Source organism: Onychostoma macrolepis, chromosome 25 (genome assembly GCF_012432095.1).
Source record: "Onychostoma macrolepis isolate SWU-2019 chromosome 25, ASM1243209v1, whole genome shotgun sequence".
NCBI lineage: Eukaryota > Metazoa > Chordata > Actinopteri > Cypriniformes > Cyprinidae > Onychostoma > Onychostoma macrolepis.
Window position 1 is genome coordinate 17,157,870 of NC_081179.1, and position 25,588 is coordinate 17,183,457.

Below are 25,588 nucleotides of genomic sequence, written 5' to 3' on the forward strand. Positions count from 1 at the left end.
AAAAAAAAATTTTTTTTTGTTTGTTTTTTTGTTTTTTACATCTTCTCCCAATCATGCAGCCCTACCAGATGTAATAGTCCACCACTGTTTCCACATTTGTTATTTGCTGTGTTAGTAATTATTGAAGCTGTAATTCGTTATTGTTATTTGTCTGGAACAGAATGCAGCTAAACAGGCCGCAGCAGCATCTACGCAAACCATTGCCGCCGCCCAGAATGCAGCTGCATCCAATAAGAACACCATGTCACATCAGCAGCTCGTGCTCAGCTGCAAGGTATTGTGGGTAGTTCTGTTCTGGTTAGTTCAGGATTTTTGAATTTGAATGAAACTATTCCGACTGTGGATTTGTGGATGCTCTCCAGGCTGTGGCCGACCATATCCCACAACTAGTCCAGGGAATGAGGGGCAGTCAGGCCCGCCCGGAAGATCTTGGTGCCCAACTCGCCCTTATCATCGCCAGCCAGAGTTTCCTGCAGGTAAAACACGCATTATTTGTTTGTTTAGCTGCCTCTGATTTGACGTTTAAATGATCCTCACATTGTCTCTGTCTCCAAACAGCCGGGAAGCAAAATGGTGACGTCTGCTAAAGCGGCCGTTCCGACGGTAACCGACCAGGCAGCTGCAATGCAACTTGGTCAGTGTGCCAAGAACCTGGCCACCTGCCTGGCAGAGCTGCGCACAGCTGCACAGAAGGTGCCCGAAGTTCACTGCCTCCTAGTAGATCCAAAACACCTTTAAATACTGAAGCATATTGTAATAACCTTACTGCAATGTACTACGCAGGTGTAGAGATTCATCCTTCCTTTACTCATGTTTTAAAGGGACAGTTTGGACAGAAATGATCGTTTTCTTATATTCTTATCCGCAAATTTTCACAGTTGAATTTCAATGGGAATCTGCGCAATTGGGAACTTTTCATAAGTGCGACAGACAGTGGTTAAATTGTATTAAGCTGTGAAAGAGATGCTGTTTTTCAGACTGCTTTCTGTGTGTGCAATCCGAGACGGAAAGCAAAGACATGGACAAATATAGGCTAGGACATACTTTGGGCTTCAGGTGTATGCTTAAATGGACAAATAAGCGTAATAATTTTCTTATTGAGAATTTTCAAATAAGTCTTATTGAGATTTTACCTACTGTAAATGCAGTCAATTATGTCTTAAGTGAACATAAACAGTTGGGGAAGTAATCGAATGCTTGTTAGTATATTAGTTCTGTGCATTCAGTCTTAAAGTGACTGCAGCCTAATAAACCTGCTGCTGTCTGAGTCATTTAATGTTAATCAAACAACAAAAGAAAATGAGAGAATCATTCACTTCTTTTCACTGAATAACTTCAGTAACTCAATTAAGAATCGCTTTATATTTAAATAATGCTATGCAGTGATTTATTTTTAATATTTGATTGCTTTATTAAATTTCTGTATAGTTAGGCTATTGTTTAAGAAGGCTAAATTGTTTGTCGTTTTTTATCTTTTTTTCTGTTGTATCTGTCCAATTGTTTGTAGTTTTTATTGTATTACTGACTGTTTCAACCCACTGTTGTTTGTTGACATTAAAATCCTCTGATAAAAATTTGGTAACGCAGATTTCGCAACGGATTCATGTTGCTCACGTGAATTGTCCAGTTTGATCAACAGAAAGCTGATTGTTTGAAAGTGACGTGCTTTATACATCTCTCCACTATTGATAATAGACCTTAGTCAGGTTAGATGCCATATTGAAATGAACGAGGATGAAAACAAATAGATTTACAGTCTTAACAATGGCACTGTATAAAGGTCCTAGATGACGTAATTTTACGCAACTCGCTTTCAAAACTGTTTTATGAGGTTTTTAACTACTGGAAGTTTTTTTTTTTTTTTTTTTCAGAAAGACAAATATCAGCTGAACAATTAATATGTTGTTAAACAACAGTAGAATCCTCTAAATGCGCTGTACTTCAGTGCCTCAGAGCCTTGTATTCAGTCCTGTCAAAAAATGTAAAAAAAAAAAAAAAATGGCACTACCCTGTCTAAGGTGTATAGACAATGGAGCTTTTTTCACAAAAGTTGGCTGAAAATGTTTGTTTGTTTGTTATCTTTGTGTATTGTTTCATAGGCTCATGAGGCGTGTGGTCCTCTGGAGATCGACTCTGCTCTCAGCGCTGTTCAGACTCTCAAGAGTGAACTACAAGATGCTAAAATGGCCACACTGGAAGGACAACTCAAACCGCTACCAGGAGAATCGGTAGGTGAAATTTATCACATAAAACTAAATCATTAGACTTGTTAGCAGTAGTCCTCACCATTGCTTCTTCACACTTGTGTCTGTAGTTGGAGAAGTGTGCTCAGGATCTCGGAAGTACATCTAAAGCTGTGGGCTCCTCCATGGCCCAGTTATTGACCTGTGCCGCCCAGGGCAACGAACATTATACTGGTAAGATGACTTATGTTGCTTTTCAGCATATAAAACACAATATTTCAGGAGAATATATCTATACTGAATATGAAATGTGCAGTATAACAACAGGATTTACACAAGTAGGACACGTTTCTGGATTAACGTCCCATCAACCAATCATTACCCTTTGAATTTTGGGTTAAGGCCTTGATTGTTTGGTAGAACACAAACAGCAAATGTTGATCCATGTCTTGGTTTTGTAAATAACGTTAAACCGAATGACTAATGACTATTTGACTTCATCCTAAATTTAAAAAAAAAAACTTTGTCTTCTCTTTATTTCTTCCTTCCCATTCTAGCTTGTACTTATTTGCACAATGCCTGAAACTTGGTATTACGAGCACTTCCTGTGTCTGTTTGCCTCTTTAAGATGAATCGCTTGATGTATTCCCCACTTGTAAGTTGCTTTGGATAAAAGTGTCTGCAAAATGAATAAAAGTAAATTAATTATGTACTATTTCAATACAAATTTAAATAAACGCTCCAAACATGCTTCATCTGAAGCAATTTACAATGCGTTCAAGATATATCCTTTTATGTGTGTTTGCTGGGAATCGAACCCAAGACCTTGGCATCCCTAGTGAAATTATCTACCAGTTGAGCTAAACAAAAAGTAGTTAATCATCCAGGTTTTTATTATCAAGAATATTTTGAGATTTTTGCCACAAAATTCTAAAAATGCATCTATGAGATGCTTGTAAACTGCCTGAATTTTCCCAACAAAGCTGCCTCTTCCAAATTAAAGGCATGAAAACTGAGATGAGAGCGATGCTGTAACTTACCTGCACCACCCATCAATTTTTCACTCTGTCTGGCTGGATCGCTGCTCTCAGGAGAGCTTCTGAAGACAGATTTTAATGGCATGCTCGAACAAATCCCCCCTCTTCCACTCCAGCTCCTGCAGCTTCTCAAGCCAAGGGTATAACTAACCCCCGTCCCTCATTAATCTTATTTTCACTAGATTTAACATACCATCAGCAATTGGGCTCTACTTGGCTGGATAATGCAATTTGATGCAATTTGCCTGCATTGGCCCTTCCTTTTTTTTTTTTTTTGCTTTCTGTTCTATAAGTAAAGGCCAGATCCCATATGGCGCCTTATTTTCTTTCCACACTCATTTGTTGGAACAGCAGGGGCATTCTGGGTCAACCATGCGCCAAAATGAGGCTTAAAGCTTTATTTGGAACAAGTCATTTTGGCTGGGTGCTTCAAAAATATCCCTCATTTTGCATTACACTTTATTGCAGTCGGTCAATAAATGTAAAAATAAGGTAAAAAATAAATGTGTTGCTAATTTATAATGTATGGATATGATGCAAGACTGTGCAGAAGTGGATGACCAGAATGAGTTTTAATTGAGTTTTAATTGTTCAGAGTGATATATCCTGTGATCGCTATGGTAAATACAATATCAAAATGTCAAATATACTTTATGATCTGGCCGATATATCGGTCGATAACTGATAGATATAATCTCAGAATGCCAGATATTTTCCAATTATTGCCCAGTTATATATTGTTCGATTGCTATGATAAATATATTCTCAGATTGCTAGATATCATTGAATTAATCAGTCTGCCCAATTTATCAGAACACTGATAATTATAATCTCTTAATGTCAGATATCATAGATTTAATGGTCTGATCAATATATTGTTTGATCATTATGATCAAAATAATCTCATAATGTCAGATATCGGCAGATTAATCAGCCAATAATTGCCAAATTCAATGATTTATCACTCTAGTCAATAATCAGCTAATCACTGAGATAGATATAATGTCACAGTGCTAAATATTGGCTGATATATTGGTCGATCAATGTTCTAGAAAGATATAATATTAAATGGCCAATTTCAATCACTCTGATCAATATAATCTCAAAATTGTTCAGTCTGGTTGATACATATTGACCGATTAATTGGTGATATATTGCCCAATTGCTATGAAAAATATAATCTCAGAATACCAAGTATAGTCTTGTTAATATATTGGTTGATCACTGATATAATCTCATAAATATTGCAAATATTGTCCGATTAATCGGTCTAGCTGTTATAGCAGTAGATCACTGTAATAGGTATAACAGCAGAATCTCAAATATTGCCCAGTTAATTGGTCTGACTGTTAAATCAGTAGATCCCTGTGATGGATATAATCTCAGATTGTCTAGATACTTTCTAAATACTAAGTCTGTTTTATTGGTAGATCACAGTGATTTAATCACAGAATGCAAAATGCCATCCAGTTAATTGGTCTGACTGTTATATTGGTAGATAACTGTATTATATATAGAGCCTAAGAATGCCAAATATCGTCAAATAATCGGTCTGACTGTTATATTGGTAGATCATCGTAATAGATATAATCTCAAAATGGCAAATATTGGTTGATTAATCAGTCTGACATTTATATTGGTAGACCACTGTGATGGATATAATCTAAGAATGCCAAATATTGGCCGATTAATTGGTCTGATGAATATATTGTTAGATTATTGTGATGGATATAACCTCAGAAAGCCAAAAATTGTCCAATTAAATGTCCTGGTCCATATATCAGTTATAATATATATTTGCAATTGCTTGTATTTGTGTGTGTGTTTGCGGCAGGTGTGGCAGCAAGGGAAACCGCTCAAGCTCTGAGGACATTGGCCCAGGCCGCGAGGGGAGTGGCAGCGAGTACCGTGGAGCCCCAAGCTGCAGCGGCCATGTTGGACTCTGCCTGTCACGTGATGGAGGGCTCGGCCATGCTAATCCACGAAGCCCACGAAGCCCTAGTGTGCCCTGGTGACGCAGAGAGCCAGCAGAGATTAGCACAAGTAGGACGACGCACATTACATGCATTCCACCTTTAAACAACACGCAAATAACAACAGACGTCCACCCATCTGCGAGAACATTTATTCACTGACAAGTAGCTAAAGTAGAAGTTTGGTTACATAGTTATCCAAAAAAAAAGTATTTATTCATCTTTATATAGGGCCAGAATAGTTTTTGTCTTCTTCAGCTACTGTGTTAAAACCAGATCAATCTCCCATCAGCTCCCTCTTGGCAATTATCTCCAATAAACTGAGCTATTTTCTATTGTCTCTCTGTTTCTCGGCGGCCCTTTTTCTGGAAGGTGCCAGCGTGCCTCCTGATTCGCACAGGTTCCTCTGGGATGCAAACATATTGCTCGGCATATGTCTGTGGCAGTGGCATAAATTAGGGACACGGATTTCTCTGTTGTGCCGAGGGGCTGATTTGAATTTTAGATTCACGCCGTATCTCTCCGGGCCTTTGTAGAGTTATTGGTGGAAATGTGTGTGTTTGTTGGTGTTTTTCAGGTGGCGAAGGCTGTCTCTCACTCTCTGAATAACTGTGTGAACTGCTTACCTGGACAGAAGGATGTGGACATGGCTCTCAGGAGCATTGGCGAGGCCAGTAAGAAATTGCTGGTGGAAAATGTAAGTTTTTTTTTTTTTTTTTTGTCAGTTCTTTGTAGATACTAGTGAGTCTAAACAAAAAAAGTCAAAAAAAAAAAAAAAAAATTCTAAAACTGCGTAAATAATCAGAAAAAAACGTTATTACATAAATTGTCACAATTTATAAATGCTAGCTGTACACAGAAATTCCATCTGATCATGTTTCATGAATGAGGCCCAACAGTGATCAACGCTAACTTTTTCCAGCTTCCTCCATGCTCCAAATCCTTCCAAGAGGCCCAGACTGACCTGAACCACACGGCAGCGGAGCTCAATCATTCAGCCGGGGATGTGGTGCAGTCTTCACGTGGGAGCAGCAGCCAGCTGGCTGTGGCTTCCGGGAAGTTCAGCCAAGACTTTGACGAGTTTTTAGATGCTGGCATCGAGATGGCCGGACACACTCAGGCATGGTTTTAATGCCCTCTTAGAGCTGGGAGATGGTTCTTGACATGCTCCACCCACAGAGAAATCTCATTGGTCCATTTACATTTATGCATTTAGCAGACGCTTTTATCTAAAGCGACTTACAAAAGAGGAAACAAACAAAAGAGCTTTTCAAAGAGCTAACAATATTCATAATACACAATGCTAGGTTTATTAAACAACTAGATTAGGTCCAAAATTCCACTTACATAACTTCACATTTATCAAATATGTTCTTTCTCAAAGTGAATTTGTTGCTTTGCACAGCATTTTGCTTTCAGTGAAATAACAATAATGAAATATTTTCATGTACACATGTATACTATTATTCAAAAGATGTAAGATGTTTTTGAAAGAAGTTACTTATGCTCACTAAGGCTGTATTTTTTTTTTTTAAAGAGTAATATCGCAAAATATTATTGCAATTTAAAATAAGGGTTTTATATTTTAATATATTTTAAAATGTAATTTATTCCTGTCATACAAAAGCTGAATTTTCAGCATCATTACTCCAGTCTTCAGTGTCACATGATCCTTTAGAAATCATTCTAATATACTGATTTGATGCTCAAGAAACATTTCTGATTGTTATCAGTGTTGAAAACAGTTGTGCTGCTTAATATTTTCTGGAAACATGAAACATTTTTTAAATTATTTAATTCAAAGAGAAGCATTTATTTAAAATATAATTTTTTTGTAACAAAAGTGACAGTAAAGACTTTTAGAATTTAATACATCCTTGCTGAATAACTTTTTTTTAAATTATTTTTTTAAAATAAAACCAACTTTTGAAAGGTAGTATACAGTATATATGTTAAACAACTAACCAAAGAGAAAAAACAAATGGTGGTCACATTTTCTAATACTTTATATATGCATTTTGAAGTTCTGATTCATTTGTTAATTAGCGCCTCTCATCTAATTCACTCAGGCACATAATTGTTCCAGAGAGCATGAAGATGGTCCACCCTAATGAAATCTTTGATAATGTTCTGGTTCTGCATGTTTTGTTGATTAATTTGGAGAGGCGGGCGAGCAGAGGGGTTGATGGAGCATGACATGCCTATTAAAGGATGACTGAGGGATAGTGCGGGACACAGAGGTCTGGCAGGACAGGGCAGGCCAGGCCAGAAGCCATCAGCAGATAGTCTAGCTCTTTAGTGCCCATCGAAATGACATGTAAAATAAGAGCCACAGTTTGCTATTTTTAAGGGCAAAATTAGAAAAGCAAATCAGCTTGGCTCATGAATATTAATTATGTGGAATCATATAATTAATATTCAGTAGGCCTACAATGCCTTGAAAGACAGACAATGGTTTACCACCTGTTTTGGTCTGTTCTTCACACAAAGCTGTCATATGTCTACAGAAGACGTGAAATATGTTGCAGAAGTAAGCCGTATGGACGACATTTATGATACTTTTATGGTATTTTGCATCCTTTTTTAAGTTTGAAAGCTTCCCCATTTATACTTGCATGGAAAAGTATTACAAGCAAGTTTACATTTTGCAGTTTTGACTGTTTTTCCTCACAATTCTGAGTTCATAACAGAATTGCAAAAAGTAAAGTTAGAATTGTGAAATAAAAAGTCGAAATTACCTTTGTTTTTATTCCATGGCAAAAACAAGCTTCCATAGAAAAGTGTCGAGTATGTTATTAAAAACATCTCCTTTTGTGATCCTTAGAAGTAAGTCATATGGGTTTAAAACGAAATGAGAGTAGTGATATTTTTAGGTAACCTATCCCTTTAAATTTTGTAACCATAAAATATAACCTGTATTCAAAGAACACTGCACATTTTTCTGCTGAAATAAAGTTGAAGAACAACGTAGTTTGACTGCAGGCTGAGCTGCCGTCTTCTGTTTCCATAGTCCAAAGATGACCAGATCCAGGTGATTGGCAACCTGAAGAATATCTCTATGGCATCCAGCAAACTGCTGTTGGCCGCCAAGTCCCTCTCCGTTGATCCAGGGGCGGCAAATGCCAAGAACCTCCTCGCAGCTGCAGCACGGTAGGAATGAGCTTCATTCGGCAGTCTAGAGAGTTTAGTGATCATTAACCAGTCAACCTGAGGGGCAGCCTGCTGGCCAACGACAAAAAATGAGCTATTCCGCTGAATGTTTTTGCAAAATGAGAACCTGTGTGTATGAGTGTGTGAGAGCATGCCTACCTAACCATATTTTGGAGACATTTGTATCCAAAAGTGAGCTAAATCTGACAAAACCTTTGGGGGCCTCATTTATTAAACAATTTAAATAAGTTTTATTGGTCACACTTTATTTTAAGGTCCAATTCTCGCTATTAACAAACCATTACCTATAGCTTTTGCCTCAATAAACTCCTAATTTGCTGCTTATTAATAAGTTAGTAAGGTAATTGTTAAGTTTAGGTATTGGGTAGGATTGGAGATCCTGCTCGTGGTCATGCAGAATATGTGTCAATAACAGGCATGCTAATATAACTATTTAATAGTGAGAATTGGTTCCTATACTAAAGTATTACAGTTTTGTTTTGTTTGTTTGGGTTTTTTTTATTGTAATAATGCAGAAAGTTTTGGTAACACTTTATTTTAGGGTCTCTTAATTAGTTGCTTTTTAGCATGCATATTACTAGAATATTAGCCATTTATTAGTAGTAATTAAGCACATATTAATGCCTTATTCTACATGATCTTATTCTACATCCCTAATCCGACCCAATAACTGAACTTAACAACTACCGCACTTAACTATTAATAAGCAGCAAATAAGGAATTTATTGAGGGAAAAGTCGTAGTTAATAGTGAATAAGTGTTCCCTATTCTAAAGTGTTACCAAAGTTTTCTGTTAAGGTGTGAATTAGGGTCAGGTTATATTAAATATAACTAACTGTATATAAAAATGGCCATACTTTAGTTTAGGGACCAATTCTCACTATTAACTACGACTTTTGCCTCAGTAAACTCTTAATTTGCTGCTTATTAATAGTTAGTAGCTGGTAGTTGTTAAGTTTAGGTAAGCTGTAGGGTTAAGGGATCTAAAATATGGTCATGCGGAAAAAGGCATTAATATGTGTTTTATAAGTACTAATAAACAGCTAATATAATAGTAATATGCATGCTAATAAACTACTTAATAGTGAGCATTTGTCCTTACAATTGAATTGTATATGTTCTGTCTACCAAATGCCACCTAGAGGAAAACAAATAAATACACATTGCTAGGTCAAGCAGACATGTTTGGAGAGTGTGTTTGTTTGTTTATCTGTTTTTGTTTGCAAGTGATTGTATTTATGTGAGTGTGTATGTTTGTAAGTGCATTTTGTTTATGTATGAATGTTTGAGTAAATGTTTTTTTTAGTGTGAATGTTTGTCTTTGATTGTGTGTTTATTTGTTATTGTGTGTGTTTGTGATTGTTAGGGTGAGTTTATATTTGTGTATTAGTATGCCTTTTGTTTGTTATTGTATGTATAGGTTTGTTTGTTTGTTAGTGTATGTTTTATGTGAGTTTTGTTTGTTATTGTGTATGTTTGTGTGTGTTTGGTAGTGTGTGAGTTTTGTTAGTGTGTTTGTTAGTGTTTGTTTTGTTTATTGTGCTGGCATGTTTGTGTTTGTTAGTGTGTTTGTTGTTGTGTGAGTATTTTTGTGTTTTATTATTGTGTGTGAGAGAGTTTTGTTATTGTGTGTGTGTGTTTTGTTAGTATTAAAGTTGTTTATTATTGAGTATGTTTGTTTGTAGTGTTGTTTTTTGTGTGTTTGAGTTTTGTTTGTCATCGTTTGAGTAAAGTATTCATTTTTTCTAGTGTGCATGTTTTGTTTGTTAGTGTTTACATTTTGTTTATGTGTGGGCATATTTTTGCTTGTACATGTGTTTTTGTGTATGTGTTAGCTTGTGTTTGATGACTTGTTATTTGGATTTTCGTTTGTGTGGTTTTTGTTTGTGTGTTTGTTATTGTGTGAGTATGTTTGTGTGTGTGTGTGTGTGTGTGTGTGTGTGTGCATGTTTGTTAGTGTTTGAGTTTTGTTTGTTACTTTGTGGGTGTGTTTTGTTTGTACATGTGTTTGTTTGTTTGGGTGTGAGTGATTTGTTTGTTAAAATGTTTTGTTTGATTTACATGATTTGAGAGTTTTTGTTTGTGGTTTTGTTATTGACTTTGCTGCTGTGTTTGTTAGTGTGTGTCAGGTTTTTGTGTTTCGTCCAATGTCCCCCACACAAGCGTAATAATACAGCATAATAGACATAATAAATAATGTCATAAGGAAAGTCGGAAGAAAAAAAGGAGAATTGTGTTGGGCTTGAGTTACATTTACGGCCAGAATTAGGGGATAGAAAATATTATTAGCTCAATATAAAAAAATAGAAGTCAGTGGAAAGTACCTATCATGATGAAAAACAATTCTGTGTGTGTGTGTGTGTGTGTGTGTGTGTGAGAGTGTGAGTGCTGCAGAATCCTCTCAGGTACCACTGGAAAGCAGCTGCTCCTGAGGGTTTTGAGCTAGATTGATTTAGTTTCCTTAATGAAGGAGAAAGCAGACTGACACACATACACTCCAACATACACATACACATACACTCACTTAAATCTTGGCTCATATGAGTGTAACAATACCTTGTTTTGTCATGATTCTGATAAATTTGTAAGACCTCAATGTTAGTGCCTCCTTCTTACATTTAGGGAGTGAAAGCTCAATGAGTTTGAGAAAAATAGATTTGATAAGGGAAGTATTTGAAGGAGCCTTTTGTGTCATTCTGACTGTGTGTGATTTTGTGTTTCAGAGCGGTCACAGAGAGCATTAATCAACTCATCACACTGTGTACCCAGCAGGCACCAGGACAAAAAGAGTGTGATAACGCTCTACGAGAACTCGAGGTACTTGAACACACACACTTAGTCTCATCTTATATTTGAGATGAGTATTGATGAAATTATGATGGTTTTGTACTTCTGTGAATGTAAAGAAAAATAATTAATTGCCTTCTTATAAACATACATATGAATATTACAATATATTGTTATATTATATACAGTGGGGAAAAATTATTTGATCCCCTGCTGATTTTGTACATTTGCCCACTGACAAAGAAATGATCAGTCTATAATTTTAATGGTAGGTTTCTGAGAGACAGAATAACAACAGAAAAATCTAGAAACACGCATTTCAAAAAAGTTATAAATTGATTTATATTTTAATGAGTGAAATAAGTATTTGACCCCTTTGCAAAACATGACTTACCCTGCGTCCCAATGTTCATACTATCCATCCTAAATAGTATGTGAGATTACAGTAAATGCATCCCAAAGCATAGTATGTTGAAAAGATCATGCCAAAAGTCCCCGGATGGTCTACTATTTCAGGTCGATTTTTGAAGTATGGATCCGTGCTCACTCTAATGGCTAAAATTGCCCACAATCCATTGCGCTTTGGCAAAGGATTCGGTCCAGAACTACAAACACGAATAAAACGTGTTAGAAAAACTACAAACGTGGCGAATGCACGCGATCGGCCGTTAGGTAGAGAGGTTTACAAAAAGGGGTTTGAGTTACTAATAATCAACATTTAACCTGGTAAAAAATATTTATTTATTGTTATCCGTGTTATATTTCATCTGCAACAGCCATGTGAACTTTTATAAACATCCATTTGGTCGTTAACTTTTAAATGCATTATTATGCAGAGAATATGAGCAGAGTTCTCGCCATGAAAGAGAACAGACTGGCAGATCAACGAGCTACTTTTTTCTCTCCAACACGGTATGAAATTAAATGTGGAGGATGTTAACAGTGACAAGATGATTGACAGGCCAGTTTACAGTGACAGGGAGTGTGTAACAGATGCGACAGAGCGGTCCGTTAAAGACGCAGTTGTGTGACGTGATAGTATGTCCCAAAGCTTGCCTACTCTTCTACTACACTACACACTTTCACCAAAAGAATACATACTTTAAGGGCGTAGTATAAGTATGCACATTGGGACGCAGGGTTAGTACTTGTTGGCAATCACAGAGGTCAGACGTTTCTTGTAGTTGGCCACCAGGTTTGCACACATCTCAGGAGGGATTTTGTCCCACTGCTCTTTGCAGATCCTCTCCAAGTCATTAAGGTTTCGAAGGCTGACATTTGGCAACTCGAACCTTCAGCTCGCTCCACGGATTTTCTATTATTTCTATTAATTATTTTCAATGCCCTGGCCCTGACGGTACATGAACCCGTCCATCGTCCCTTTGATGCGGTGCAGTTGTCCTGTCCCCTTAGCAGAAAAACATCCCAAAGCATAATGTTTCCACCTCCATGTTTGACGGTTGGGATGGTGCTCTTTGGGTCATAGGCAGCATTCCTCCTCCTCCAAACACGGCGAGCTGAGTTGAAGCCAAAGAGCTGGATTTTGGTCTCATCTGACCACAACACTTTCACCCAGTTCTCCTCTGAATCATTGGCAAACTTCAGATGGGCTGTACATGTGCTTTCTTGAGCAGGGGGACCTTGCGGGCGCTGCAGGATTTCAGTCCTTCTCGGCGTAGTGTGTTACCAATTGTTTTCGTGGTGACTATGGTCCCAGCTGCCTTGAGATCATTGACAAGATCCTCCCGTGTAGTTCTGGGCTGATTCCTCACCGCTCTCATGATCGTTGAAACCCCACGAGGTGAGATCTTGCATGGAGCCCCAGACCGAGAGAGATTGACAGTTATTTTGTGTTTCTTCCATTTGCGAATATTCGCACCAACTGTTGTCACCTTCTCACCAAGCTGCTCGTCGATGGTCTTGTAGCCCATTCCAGCCTTGTGTCGGTCTAGAATCTTGTCCCTGACGTCCTTGGACAGCTCTTTGGTCTTGGCCATGGTGGAGAGTTTGGAATCTGATTGACTGATTGCTTCTGTGGACAGGTGTCTTTTATACAAGTAACAAGCTGAGATTAGGAGCACTCCCTTTAAGAGACTACTCCTAATCTCAGCTCCTTACCTGCATAAAAGACACTTGGGAGCCAGAAATCTTGCTGATTGAAAGGGGATCAAATACTTATTTGACTCATTAAAATGCAAATCAATTTATAACTTTTTTGAAATGCGTTTTTCTGGATTTTTTTTTTTGTTATTCTGTCTCTCACTGTTCAAATAAACCTACCATTAAAATTATAGACTGATCATTTGTCAGTGGGCAAACGTACAAAATCAGCAAGGGATCAAATAAATGTTTTTCCCTACTGTATATATGCACATGTATATATTCATAATTTATATTCATATTTTGAATAAATATTTTGAATGTTTTCACATATATTTCGACAAACAGTATGAAATAAACAAGATGAGGGCCTGTTTTTTCCGTTAGGTCTTTTGTGGTGGTCTTATATAAATAAGATCAATGTTAGATCATATTTGGCCTTGTTTGTTGATTAAAAACAGCCTTTTGTGTGATGCCTTTGTGAAACATTCAAATATACCAGCCACAGGTCAATTGTGTGTTAAAGCAGAGTCAACAATGATGTGTTTGGGCTCTGTGAATGATTATAATTTATGTCCAAACCTGTGTGTGTCTCCAGTAATCATTTTGAAATGGGTTGTTTCAGCCCCACACACACTGCTTTTTGTTCGTTTTCTGAGGTATTTGGTGGTATGCTTTTTATTGCATTTATGAGCCTTGAAATTCTTTGATATACTGTAAGTTAGAAATATCTCAAATATCTCAAAGCAACAGGCATGTTCAACATCTTAAAGTGTATTAACCTGTCCCTCTCCCACGTACACACAGGCTGTTCGAGGAATGATGGACAATCCCAATGAGCCGGTTAGCGATCTCTCTTATTTTGACTGCATTGAGAGCGTTATGGAGAATTCCAAGGTAAAGAATCCATCACAACATTCCTGAATTCTCTAAGGAAATGTGTTCTTCCAAATGTTTACACATCTCGCCGTCTGACTGAACAGGTTCTTGGGGAGTCCATGGCTGGAATCTCACAGCACTGTAAGACGGGAAACGTGCTAGCGTTCGGGGATTGTGTGGGTGTGGCGTCCAAAGCGCTGTGTGGGTTGACTGAGGCGGCGGGACAGGTGAGCTTTTGGCCTGATACTCTCTGAGGCTGCTCCCACAATGCATTTGAAACATTGTGCTTTAGAAATGCAATTACAAATTCAATAGCTAACTTTTATCAACACCATTTGATTTAATCGACAACTTGAAAATGCTTTTGCAACACATTTCGCTTTTGGTGACTTTTCTGAGGGTAACTGAATAGTTAGAGGAAATAATGTAAGACAGGGCTTGTTTTTATTCATCAGTAAATTATAATATAATAATACAGAAATAAAGAAAATAATAGATTCAAAGATTCAAAACATAGCTATGCTGCAATTGGTTCTTTTATATATATCTTTCTGTCTACAGTGAATTGATTTTGCCAGCAGAGATGTTTTTAGGTGAAAAAAGGTTCATTTTGGAGTAGTATTAGATTTTTTTTAAAATAATGATTAGTGCACAAATTAAGAAAAATTGGTCATATGTAATACATTTTGATGTGATTTATTATTTTGTTGATTTAAAAATAATAATAAATATTTATTATAATAATGTACACTACACAAATGAATCTCGCACAACAAGGGAAATTTATAATATAATATTAAATAATAAATATAATAATTAATATAATATAATAATATTAAGTAAATAAATAAATACATACATTTTGGTTTCATGTTGAATTTACTAGTTATTAACTCCCAACTTCTTTTTTTGGTATGCCTTTATTTTTCGTCAGGCCTCTTATTTGGTAGGCGTCTCAGACCCCAACAGCCAGTCAGGTCATCAGGGATTGGTCGATCCCATCCAGTTTGCAAGAGCCAATCAGGCGATTCAGATGGCCTGCCAGAATCTGGTAGACCCGGCCAGCAGCCCATCCCAGGTGACTGGCTCTTTAGTATCAAGTTTCATTCTTTATTTTTTTATTTGTCTGGCCACATCCTGATTGGCTTTTTGTGATTTTTGAATCTTTGTGGCTTGCATTTCCTCAACTTTTTGTTTGTGTAGGTTTTGTCAGCAGCTACCATTGTTGCAAAGCACACCTCAGCTCTTTGCAACGCCTGCCGTCTAGCATCTTCCAAAACAGCCAATCCTGTAGCCCGGAGACATTTCGTGCAGTCAGCCAAAGAGGTCGCCAATACCACGGCTAACCTTGTCAAAACCATAAAGGTACAGCCTTCAATTAATTACCAAAAGATCATTTGGTACCAAAGTAATTGAGAATTGATTGAATCATTTGCATTAGCATGAAGACCGTGAGCTTGTCTGACCATTTGCAACCTTATAAGCATTGATAAAGCTTTATGTATGTGTGAGGATTGAAGTGTTTCAGCAGATGTGATCTCTCTGCTGTGTTTCTCAGGCCTTGGACGGGGATTTCTCAGATGAGAACCGCGAGAGGTGCCGAGTGGCCACGACCCCGCTGATAGAAGCTGTGGATAATCTCTCCACCTTTGCCTCCAACCCTGAGTTTGCCAGCATTCCTGCGCAGATAAGCCATGAGGTGATGAAATACTGAATACCACAATATTTCATTTATTATTTTTTTGTGTGTGTGGGTACTCATTCCACTGGATTTTTAGAGCCAAATTTTAAATCTTCAACTAAATCAGGAGGACAAACAAATCTAAAAATGCCAAAACAATGCCCTGGGGTTAGGATTTGTCTGTTTTGGGCATTCCACACAAACTGTGCAATAGTGAATTTTTCTACAGGTTACAGCCGATTTGATCAAAAACATTGATTTATTCATTGATTCAAAACAAGTGACTGGTTGTGTCTGAAATCAGATACTCTGTGAATAAGTAATTACTTTGCAAACGTAAAAAAAGTATGTTCTATATAGTATGAATGTGTGTATTATGAACATAATCTGTACGTACTACATCCATCATGTTTTTTTTGCCATGTGACCTACCAGCATCAGTTGCATTGCTTTATGTAGTAGGCCTTCTGTTTTATGAATATTGTGATTTCGGACAAATTACTACTTTCACATACTGTTTTTCACCTACAGTATAGTAGGAAAGTATGTGATTTCCAATGCAGCCCGTTTTAATATGTGAGTTATAGAACCGTTCACTTGACCAATTTGATTAAAAGCTCTGATTCATTTAGAAACAAAACAACTGACTCTATATGAGTGAGTCATTGAATCATTTACTCAACCTGTTCCACTTACTCATTCAGCAATTAATCAAATGTGTTTTTGAGTGAGTGTTTGAATAATTTATTCAAATAATTTGTTAAAAAGGACTGATTCATTTAGAAACTAAACAAGTCACTGTTTTAAGAGTGAGTTATGGAATTATTCACTCAAGCAATTCATTCAAAGAAAGGAAAGAAACAGCACTAGTGTGAGTTACTCAGAGACAAGCAAAGGTTAATTTGTCTATTTTTTACCATCAGTCAAAATGGTTCCAAAGTAACTGCCAATATTTTGTCTAAAATGAAAAATGTTAAACTTTAGCACACATGGTTAAGTTTCACTCTACATGTACTGTATTTCTTTGTAAAATGTGTCTACGCTAACTTTGTGAATTACTAGATGACTCCTCTGTCTTTGAAATATTGCCTGTAATGTTGTGCCAAAAAAAAACTGGTTTCTGTCCGTTCACTGACTGGACTTTGACACTGGACTTCCTCATAGGAAGTCTAAAAGGTCAGTGAGTGTGGATGGGAGTTTTGCAACGTTTTTAAGTCCCTGACAATTTGATCACCTCAGTATGTTCCTGGGGTTTGTGGGAGTTTGGCTCTGTTCTTACAGCAGCTTCTTGCATGTTTTTAACATCTTGATAGTTGTGAATAGAATTATTTAGGACTGAAAGTGTTTGTATCAACATTCAAATATTTTTGGTGATTCATCACATTTTTGCATTTGATGTTCTGTTTTTTGATGGATGGGTAATATAATAAAAAATATACAAAAATTTAAAAAAATATTTGTTAAATATTTAAAATGTATTATGAGTATCATAAATATATATATTTTTTATAATGACAAAAAATGTAAAATATTTTGTAAATATTTACAACATTTTGGTTAATATTTTCCCTTTATATATGGTACTCACATTTGTATGTGACTTTAAGAACAAAATAATTAAAAACACTGTAAACTAAATTGTTTTCGACTTATTTCTTTCCAATCCCAGGGTTCAGCATCCCAGGAGCCAATCCTTCGCTCAGCTCGTTCAATGCTGGACAGCTCCACCCACTTATTAGAGACCGCCCGCTCTCTCATCCTTAACCCCAAAGACCCGCCCACCTGGTCCATCCTGGCAGGCCATTCCCGCACCGTGTCGGACTCCATCAAGAGCCTCATCACGTCCATCAGGTCAGCATCATGCAAATAAACACCTGATTCAGCGGTTTGGTGAATGTGAAAAGCTTGCGGCTTCAGTCTCCATCGGGTGATAAATAATAATAATGCGGGTAAAAGATGAGGTTTAATTTAAACTTGTATTAAATAACTGAAGAGCAAGCGTTATTAACAGTAGCAGCTGTTCAGTCCTCACACACGCTCTCGTTCTCTTCTCGAATCTTCCCGCACACAGAGTGTGTTCCCCTCATCACAGCTCCAGGGGGAAGTAATATCACCAACAAGCAGTGAAATGGAAAACCATGGGAAGCCAATGAATACAAAATCATTATTATATTAAATTGAAACATAAAATATAATAACATAACAGTTAAGCAAATTAATGTATAAATACACAAAACTGTCACAATAATTATTTAACGTAATCAATTTCACCTGTGTGTTAGATTCAGTACACATTTAAATATACAGTATATTTAATAAATGTGTTTATTCTAGTGCTGTCAAATGATTAATCGCATCCAAAATAAAAAGTTTTTGTTTACATAATATGTGTGTGTGCTGTGTGTATTTATGTATATATTTATATTATGTATATATAAATACACATACATGCATGTATATATTTCAGAAAAATATGTTGTTTATATATTAAATATATTTTTATACAATATAAATTATATTAAAATAAGTATATACATGTAAAATATTTTCAATATATATAATGCATGTGTGTGTATTTATATATACATAATAAATACACACAGCGCACACACATATTATGTAAACAAAAACTTTTATTTTGGATGCGATTAGTCGCGATTAATCGTTTGACAATTAGTTTATTTATTCTTTGGTGTCTGTTTCCTGATATGGATAATATTTCATTTAGATCTAGTTTTTATTAGACACACACTACTGTTTAAAAGTTTGGGGTCAGTAAGATTTCCTTTACTGAACGTGAAAATGTTTCAGGAAGGATGCATTAAATTGATCAAAAGTGACAGGAATGACATTTATAATGTTACAAAGATTTCTCTTTCAAATAAATCCTGTTCTTTTGAACCTTCTGTTCATCAAAAATCCTGAAAAACAAATGCATCATGGTTTCTACAAACATATTAAGCAGCACAACTGTTATAGACATTGATAACAATAAAAAATGTTTCTTGAGCAGCAAATCAGTATATTAGAATGATTTCTGAAGGATCATGTGACACTGAAGACTGGAGTAATGATGCTGAAAATTCAACTTTGCATCACAGGAATAAATTACATTTTACATAGAAAACAGTTCCCAATGTAACAGTTTCAATAAATTACTTATTTAACAAAATTATTACTGTTTTACTGTTTTCAAATAAATGTAGCCTTGGTGAGCATAAAATATATCTTTTAAAAGCATTTCAAATATCTTACTGACTATTAAAAATGTGTATTTTTTAATAATCAATTAACCAACATATAGCACTTCTTTCTTTCTTTCTTTCTTTCTTTCTCTCTTTCTTTCTCTCTTTCTTTTACAAAATTGCTGGTGCTTTAATTCAGTTAACAGTGACCATAAAAATAAATAAATATATATATATATATTATACACACAGTAAATGTTATGGTTATTTCAGAGGTTTTGATAAAAGCTTAAAAAATCCTGCATCCATAAAAATAATTTATAGTAATAATAACTAAACTTTTTTTTTATAGTGAGTTGTTTTTTTTTTTTTTACATTTAATATTTTTCTTTTCCAGAGGCCAACAGTCGTTTTACAGTAGGTTTGTTTTTTCTGAAGGATTGTTTTGAAGACTATTTTTCTGTAAATAATAGCTAAATAACAGATTGTGACTGGTGTCACTGGGTTGTATTTTGCGGTAAGTGACTCTTTCTGGGTTTCTCCCTCCGCTGAGAGCACCGAGGTTGATTGATGTAGCATGAGCAGACTGAACACAGATCAGACACTCATCCACGCTTCTGCACAGAGAGCACACAGACGACCTGATCTGAGATCAGTGACGGTGTCTTCTCGACTGTAACGCTCTCAGCAGTAGCAGGAACAGCGGCTCGGCTCGCTGCCCATCTGGCTGCCCTCCACATACTGTCCTCCCAGATCAACCAATCAGAACTGGAGCTCAGCCAGCCCTGTGTGTGTGTGTGTGTGTGTGTGCATGTGTGTGTGTGTGTGTGTGTGTGCGTGCGTGTGCATGCGTGTGTGTGCATGTGTGTGTGTGTGTGTGTGTGTGTGTGTGTGTGTGTGTGTGTGTGTGTGTGAGCAAAAACACTCTTGTCTGCACTGACTCTCCTGTTTTATGATACTGTAATGTACAATATCTGGATTGAGTTTAAAAATCTAATTCAATTAAGCTGAAAAACACCCCACGGCAACCCTGTAGCAACCTCATCTCCTCTGTTGTCATAGGGACAAGGCCCCTGGGCAGCGGGAGTGTGACCAGTCCATCGACAGCATCAACAAGAGCATCAGGGACATCGAGCAGGTGTCCCTCGCTGCCGTGGGTCAGAGTCTGCCCCGCAGAGATGACATCTCTCTGGAGGTAAACCAATAAAACACCTGTCTGTGTCAAAACCTGCCATCACTCTGTAGTAACATTACGTTGCATTAATGTTGCTCTGTTACACTGTTACATTCTATTAGGTCTACAACAGCTTGTGTTGTGACACCAAGCGTTATGAATCTATGGAGGACTAGGAGTGCTGCTTAAAAAAAGATTAAAAATGAAATGAATCATCAACGTATTTATTTACAAATTAAAATGCAATTACATAAAATACTTAAACTACAAATTGAACAAATAAATAGACATATACATCTATTTATTTCATAAATAGTTCGTTTTGAAATAGACTGTACACTGCTTTTCTATATGCATTTAATAAAAGCCATGTTATTTAAAAAAAAATGGACAGTTCAAATGTGGGCGCAGCTAATGAACTTTCGATTGGATTTTAAGACACACACCCATAAAATGTTGCATTTAATAATTTGGTATTCATGTATTATTTTAAAGTTGCATTGAACTATATTTTTAAACCATTAATAAACGTTTTTTTTTATTTATTTGCCAATTTTAGAAGTAATTTCTTTACTTTTTTAAATTAATGAATAAATCAATACTTGATTAATTTTATATTTAAATGGCACCCCCAGTTCTCCATATCAGAGATTTAGTGTTATTTTAGAATTATTTATATATTTATACTTATATAATATTAATAATTTGAAGTAGCTTTATTTTAATTTATTGTCAGTTTTCATTTTAATTTGTTTGCGTTTTAGTAATTTTGTGCTTGTCATTTTTATTAGTTTTTTTTTTTTTTTTGTATGTAAAACTTTGTTTTCATTCTTTTTTTGTAGCATTTTTATTTTCCTACATTTCTGTAACATTTGTAATTTAACATAGAAACATTTTTTTTTTTTTTAAAGTTGAAGTTTTCATCTAATATTTGTATTTTTTTTTTTTTAACAGTTTTAGTTTTATTTAACAATAACAGCCCTTGTTTGATTTGTATCAAAATGCCTTTTGGGATTAATAATTGTGTTTTAGTTTGTTAAAAAAAAAAAAAACATTGCCGGTGATAATGTTAGTATTATTTAGTGCTATCAAACAATGAATCGCGATTAATCGCATCCAAAATAAAAGTTTTTGTTTACATAATATATATGTATGTGTACTGTGTTTATTTATTATGTATATATAAATACACACACATACATTATATATTTTGAAAATATTTACATGTGTATATAAATTTATATATTTGTTATTATATTATATTTTATATTATATATAAATATATTTTAATATATAAACATAACATATTTTTCTTAAATATATACATACATGTGTTTGTATTTATATATACATAATAAATATACACAGTGCACACTCATATATTATGTAAACAAAAACTTTTATTATGGATGCAATTAATCGCGATTAATCGCATCCAAAATAAAAGTTTTTGTTTACATAATATATATGTATGTGTACTGTGTTTATTTATTATGTATATATAAATACACACACATACATTATATATTTTGAAAATATTTACATGTGTATATAAATTTATATATTTGTTATTATATTATATTTTATATTATATATAAATATATTTTAATATATAAACATAACATATTTTTCTTAAATATATACATACATGTGTTTGTATTTATATATACATAATAAATATACACAGTGCACACTCATATATTATGTAAACAAAAACTTTTATTATGGATGCAATTAATCGCGATTAATCGTTTGACAACACTAGTATTATTGTTAAAGAGGTCAATTTTGTTCCTTTTTACTTTTGATATCTTAAGTATATATTTTAATATAGATTTTATGACCATTTTCACCCTCGAAATCAAGCAGGTTTATTGTACCTTTAATAGTTTACTAATTTGATACTGTACCTTTAAAAGACACACTTTAGTTTCGGGTTCAATTCTAACTAGTTACTAACTATTGCCTGCAACTTTTGCCTCAGTACACTCCTAATTTGCTGTGTATTAATAGTTAGTAAAGTAGTTGTCAAATTTAGGTATGGGGTAAGTTTAAGGGATCTAAAATATCTCATGCAAAATAAGGCATCAATGTGCACTTCATAAGTATTAATAAACAGCCAATATGCATGCTGATAAGCAACTAGTTAATAGTGAGAATTGGTTCCTACACTAAAATGTTACCCCTTTAAGAATATATACTGTAAATAAGATCTAATTTTATTGGCTAACCTCTATGTAAATGTGGCTGCCTAGTCATATGTTCATGTTAATAGTTGAATAATTTTTTTGAAACTTGGTATTTGATTGATATTTTTCATATTATAAACCCACTTTAACCTTAGTTTTAGTATTATTTTGGTATTATGAATGTTAGCATTAGTGTTTGAGGTAATGCTAATGTGACTCTGCTCCCATTAGGCTTTACAGGAGCAGCTCACGTCCGCCGTGCAGGAGATCGGCCACCTCATTGACCCCATCTCCACTGCAGCGCGAGGGGAAGCAGCCCAGCTTGGACACAAGGTAACAAAGACATTAAACATGGAAGTGCAAATAGTGTTGCCTCTGCAGCGAATCATGATTTGCCAAATACGAAATGTTCCTGGATCAACAACCTCGTCCTTCTTCATACTTCGATATATTACGTCTTTTTTGTGCAAATCACACAGTGCCACTCGAATAAACATAATTTATTGATCACATTATGACAGCATGTCTAAAAATACCTTTGAAAAATGTGTCTAAACCCATTTTAATTAAATCCGTCTTTGTTTGTTGCAGCAAGATTGATGCTTCCTGTCTGTAGTGTTTGTCACCTTGTCATTAGAATAAATAGCTGGAAAATAAAGAAGTTGTATGAGTTCCCTCTATATATCACTCTTGCCTGAAATATACACTGGAAACTGTATGTTTGCATGCCAGATAGTCCTAACGCGTGTTTTTTTTCCTCAGGTGACTCAGTTAGCGAGCTACTTCGAGCCAGTGATTGTGGCGTCGGTTGGACTGGCGTCTAAACATGCCGACCACCAGCAGCAGATGAACATACTGGATCAAACCAAAACGCTGTTTGAATCTGCTCTACAGATGCTCTACGCTGCCAAAGAAGGCGGAGGAAACCCTAAGGTACGGCACATGGAAATAACAACGCATGGGGCGTTTTTATGAAAAAAGCTTAATGTTCTGAAAGCACCTGTAGCATCTGACGGCACATTCCCAGAGCTTCTGGTTAGAATGAACAGACTTTTATTATGTGTGTGTTGATGAAGTGGTGCTAAGGGGTCTGCGTTGGCCATCTTTATCCCATCAGCCACTCAATTTTTTTTGTTCTTGTAGGCGACCCACACCCATGATGCCATAGCTGAAGCGGCCCAGTTGATGAAGGAGGCGGTTGATGACATCATGGTGACCTTAAACGAAGCGGCCAGTGAGGGAGGGATGGTGGGCGGCATGGTGGAGTCCATCGCTGAGTACATTGGACGGGTTAGTGACTCCATGTTGAAAATTAGTGGATGGCCGTATTTCCAAGTCTAATATCTATTGCTAATATCAGGAGATCAGGGGCAATGGCCAAAAAAGTCCATATAATAATAATAATAATAATAATAATAATCCTAAACTTTTTTGTAATCCTGCAATTTTTTTTTCACTTATCAATACCAATAATTCCTATAAAATGATGATGATGATGATTATTATTATTATTATTCAAATGAAAAATAAGTGTACAAAGAACCAAAAAATACAAAAAAGAACAGTTTTACCAATACAGAAAATTAAAATATATTATAGATTATTTATTTATAGATTTTTGTGACAGACAAAAAATTAAGTCATTATTTACTCTCAAATTTCACCTGCATTTGTATATCATAACCACTTAAATATAGAAACATAAACTCATTCACAGTCTTATTTAGTCAGACATATTTAAATGTGTTTGTGTTTTTGTAATGGCTTCTAAACTGTTTAATGAACGTTTCTATATATATAATATTTATATATTTTTTTAATCTTAAAAGCAGTAATGTTATTGACCTATACTAATAATCTCTATAAAATAAATACTTAAAAAATATAAATATATGTGTGTGTGTGTGTGTGTGTGTGTGTGTATATATATATATATATTAGTGGTGGGCCGTTATCGGCGTTAACGTGCTGCGTTAACGTGAGACTCTTATCGGGCGATAAAAATTTTTTTATCGCCGTTAATCTATTCTCAAAGTTGGGTTGGGAGCTGGGTCTATACTACGCAAACTATGATGACTTTCACCTCGATATTTTAGCGCGGATGTATACCTAGCCGAATTGCACTGTAGGGGGCGAGAACGAGTCTTCGAACCTGTGTGTATATGTGCTAACATGGATGCAGCTATGAAGCCGCCGGGTTTGCTTCAGGAAAATTTATTTTAAGAAGCTTCCCAATGGAAATTGGCAAGTCATTTCTGTCTCTACCTTACATGGTCAAGCTCTCTGTATCGCGCGCACAGCAGAGTTCCGCCCCCGCACACACACACACACACACACACACACACAGACACACACACACACAAACAAACAAACGTAAGCACACACACAAGTGAGCACACTCCCAATCCTATTTGTAAATATTAAGCCGCAAAACGCCTATTTAAATATGACTTCATGCGTGTCTCTGTGTTAATGTATGGGTTTGTTTACTCATACAGAAGCGCGACGCTATGCGGTGATATTAACGTCTGTCGTCTCACTAAATGAGGACGTAAATACATGAACAACATCTCCAGAACTGCTCTGAGAGTCACTTCATGAGCATTCGGCGTTTCATTTGAGAAAACTATCCTCACAGCAACCGTCAAAATAAAAGTTCGGTTTCACTTGAAGACATTGGGCAGAACGTAATAGGCTACTACTACTAAAACTATTAAAACCTTATCTTTAAGGAATAATCATACAATGTCTTCAATGTTATTATCAATATTAAATTCTTGATGACTGCTAGTTGTTTACTACTAGTAGTGAACTTATTCTGATCTACTTGGCAGAATTCAAATGAGCCATTTTAATCTAGATTAATCTAGATTAATTCCAAGATTACAGTGAGATTAATCTAGATTAAAAAAACTAATCTATGCCCACCACTAATATATATATACAGTTCTTTTATTATTAATAAATAATTATACAATTGTATAAACTCTTATTTTCATTTTTCATTTCATTTTATATATATACATACTGTATGTACTGTGTATATATAGTAAGTGAAGTGAAGTGAAGTGAAGTGACATACGGCCAAGTATGGTGACCCATACTCGGAATTTGTGCTCTGCATTTAACCCATCCAACGTTTTTCACCCATTTAACCCATCCTGCGGCACCCGGGGAGCAGTTGGGGGTTCGGTGCCTTGCTCAAGGGCACCTCAGTCGTGGTATTGAG

The 25,588-nt window shown here is 35.6% G+C and overlaps 1 protein-coding gene across 2 annotated transcripts in view; it reads left to right on the forward strand.

Moving 5' to 3' along the window:
* Positions 1-25,588, forward strand: part of tln2b (talin 2b) — a 183,966-nt gene that overhangs the window by 134,085 nt on the left and 24,293 nt on the right. For both annotated transcript variants that reach the window (XM_058766837.1, XM_058766836.1), the window contains exons 22-41: positions 161-274; positions 363-476; positions 559-693; positions 2,100-2,228; positions 2,315-2,417; positions 5,055-5,263; positions 5,771-5,890; positions 6,116-6,313; positions 8,204-8,343; positions 11,088-11,181; positions 14,059-14,148; positions 14,235-14,357; positions 15,065-15,208; positions 15,334-15,495; positions 15,689-15,829; positions 17,481-17,662; positions 20,059-20,191; positions 22,591-22,692; positions 23,122-23,292; positions 23,503-23,649. In XM_058766837.1, coding sequence (XP_058622820.1) covers positions 161-274; positions 363-476; positions 559-693; positions 2,100-2,228; positions 2,315-2,417; positions 5,055-5,263; positions 5,771-5,890; positions 6,116-6,313; positions 8,204-8,343; positions 11,088-11,181; positions 14,059-14,148; positions 14,235-14,357; positions 15,065-15,208; positions 15,334-15,495; positions 15,689-15,829; positions 17,481-17,662; positions 20,059-20,191; positions 22,591-22,692; positions 23,122-23,292; positions 23,503-23,649 — 2,751 coding nt within the window. The remainder of the gene's footprint in view (positions 1-160; positions 275-362; positions 477-558; positions 694-2,099; positions 2,229-2,314; positions 2,418-5,054; positions 5,264-5,770; positions 5,891-6,115; positions 6,314-8,203; positions 8,344-11,087; positions 11,182-14,058; positions 14,149-14,234; positions 14,358-15,064; positions 15,209-15,333; positions 15,496-15,688; positions 15,830-17,480; positions 17,663-20,058; positions 20,192-22,590; positions 22,693-23,121; positions 23,293-23,502; positions 23,650-25,588) is intronic.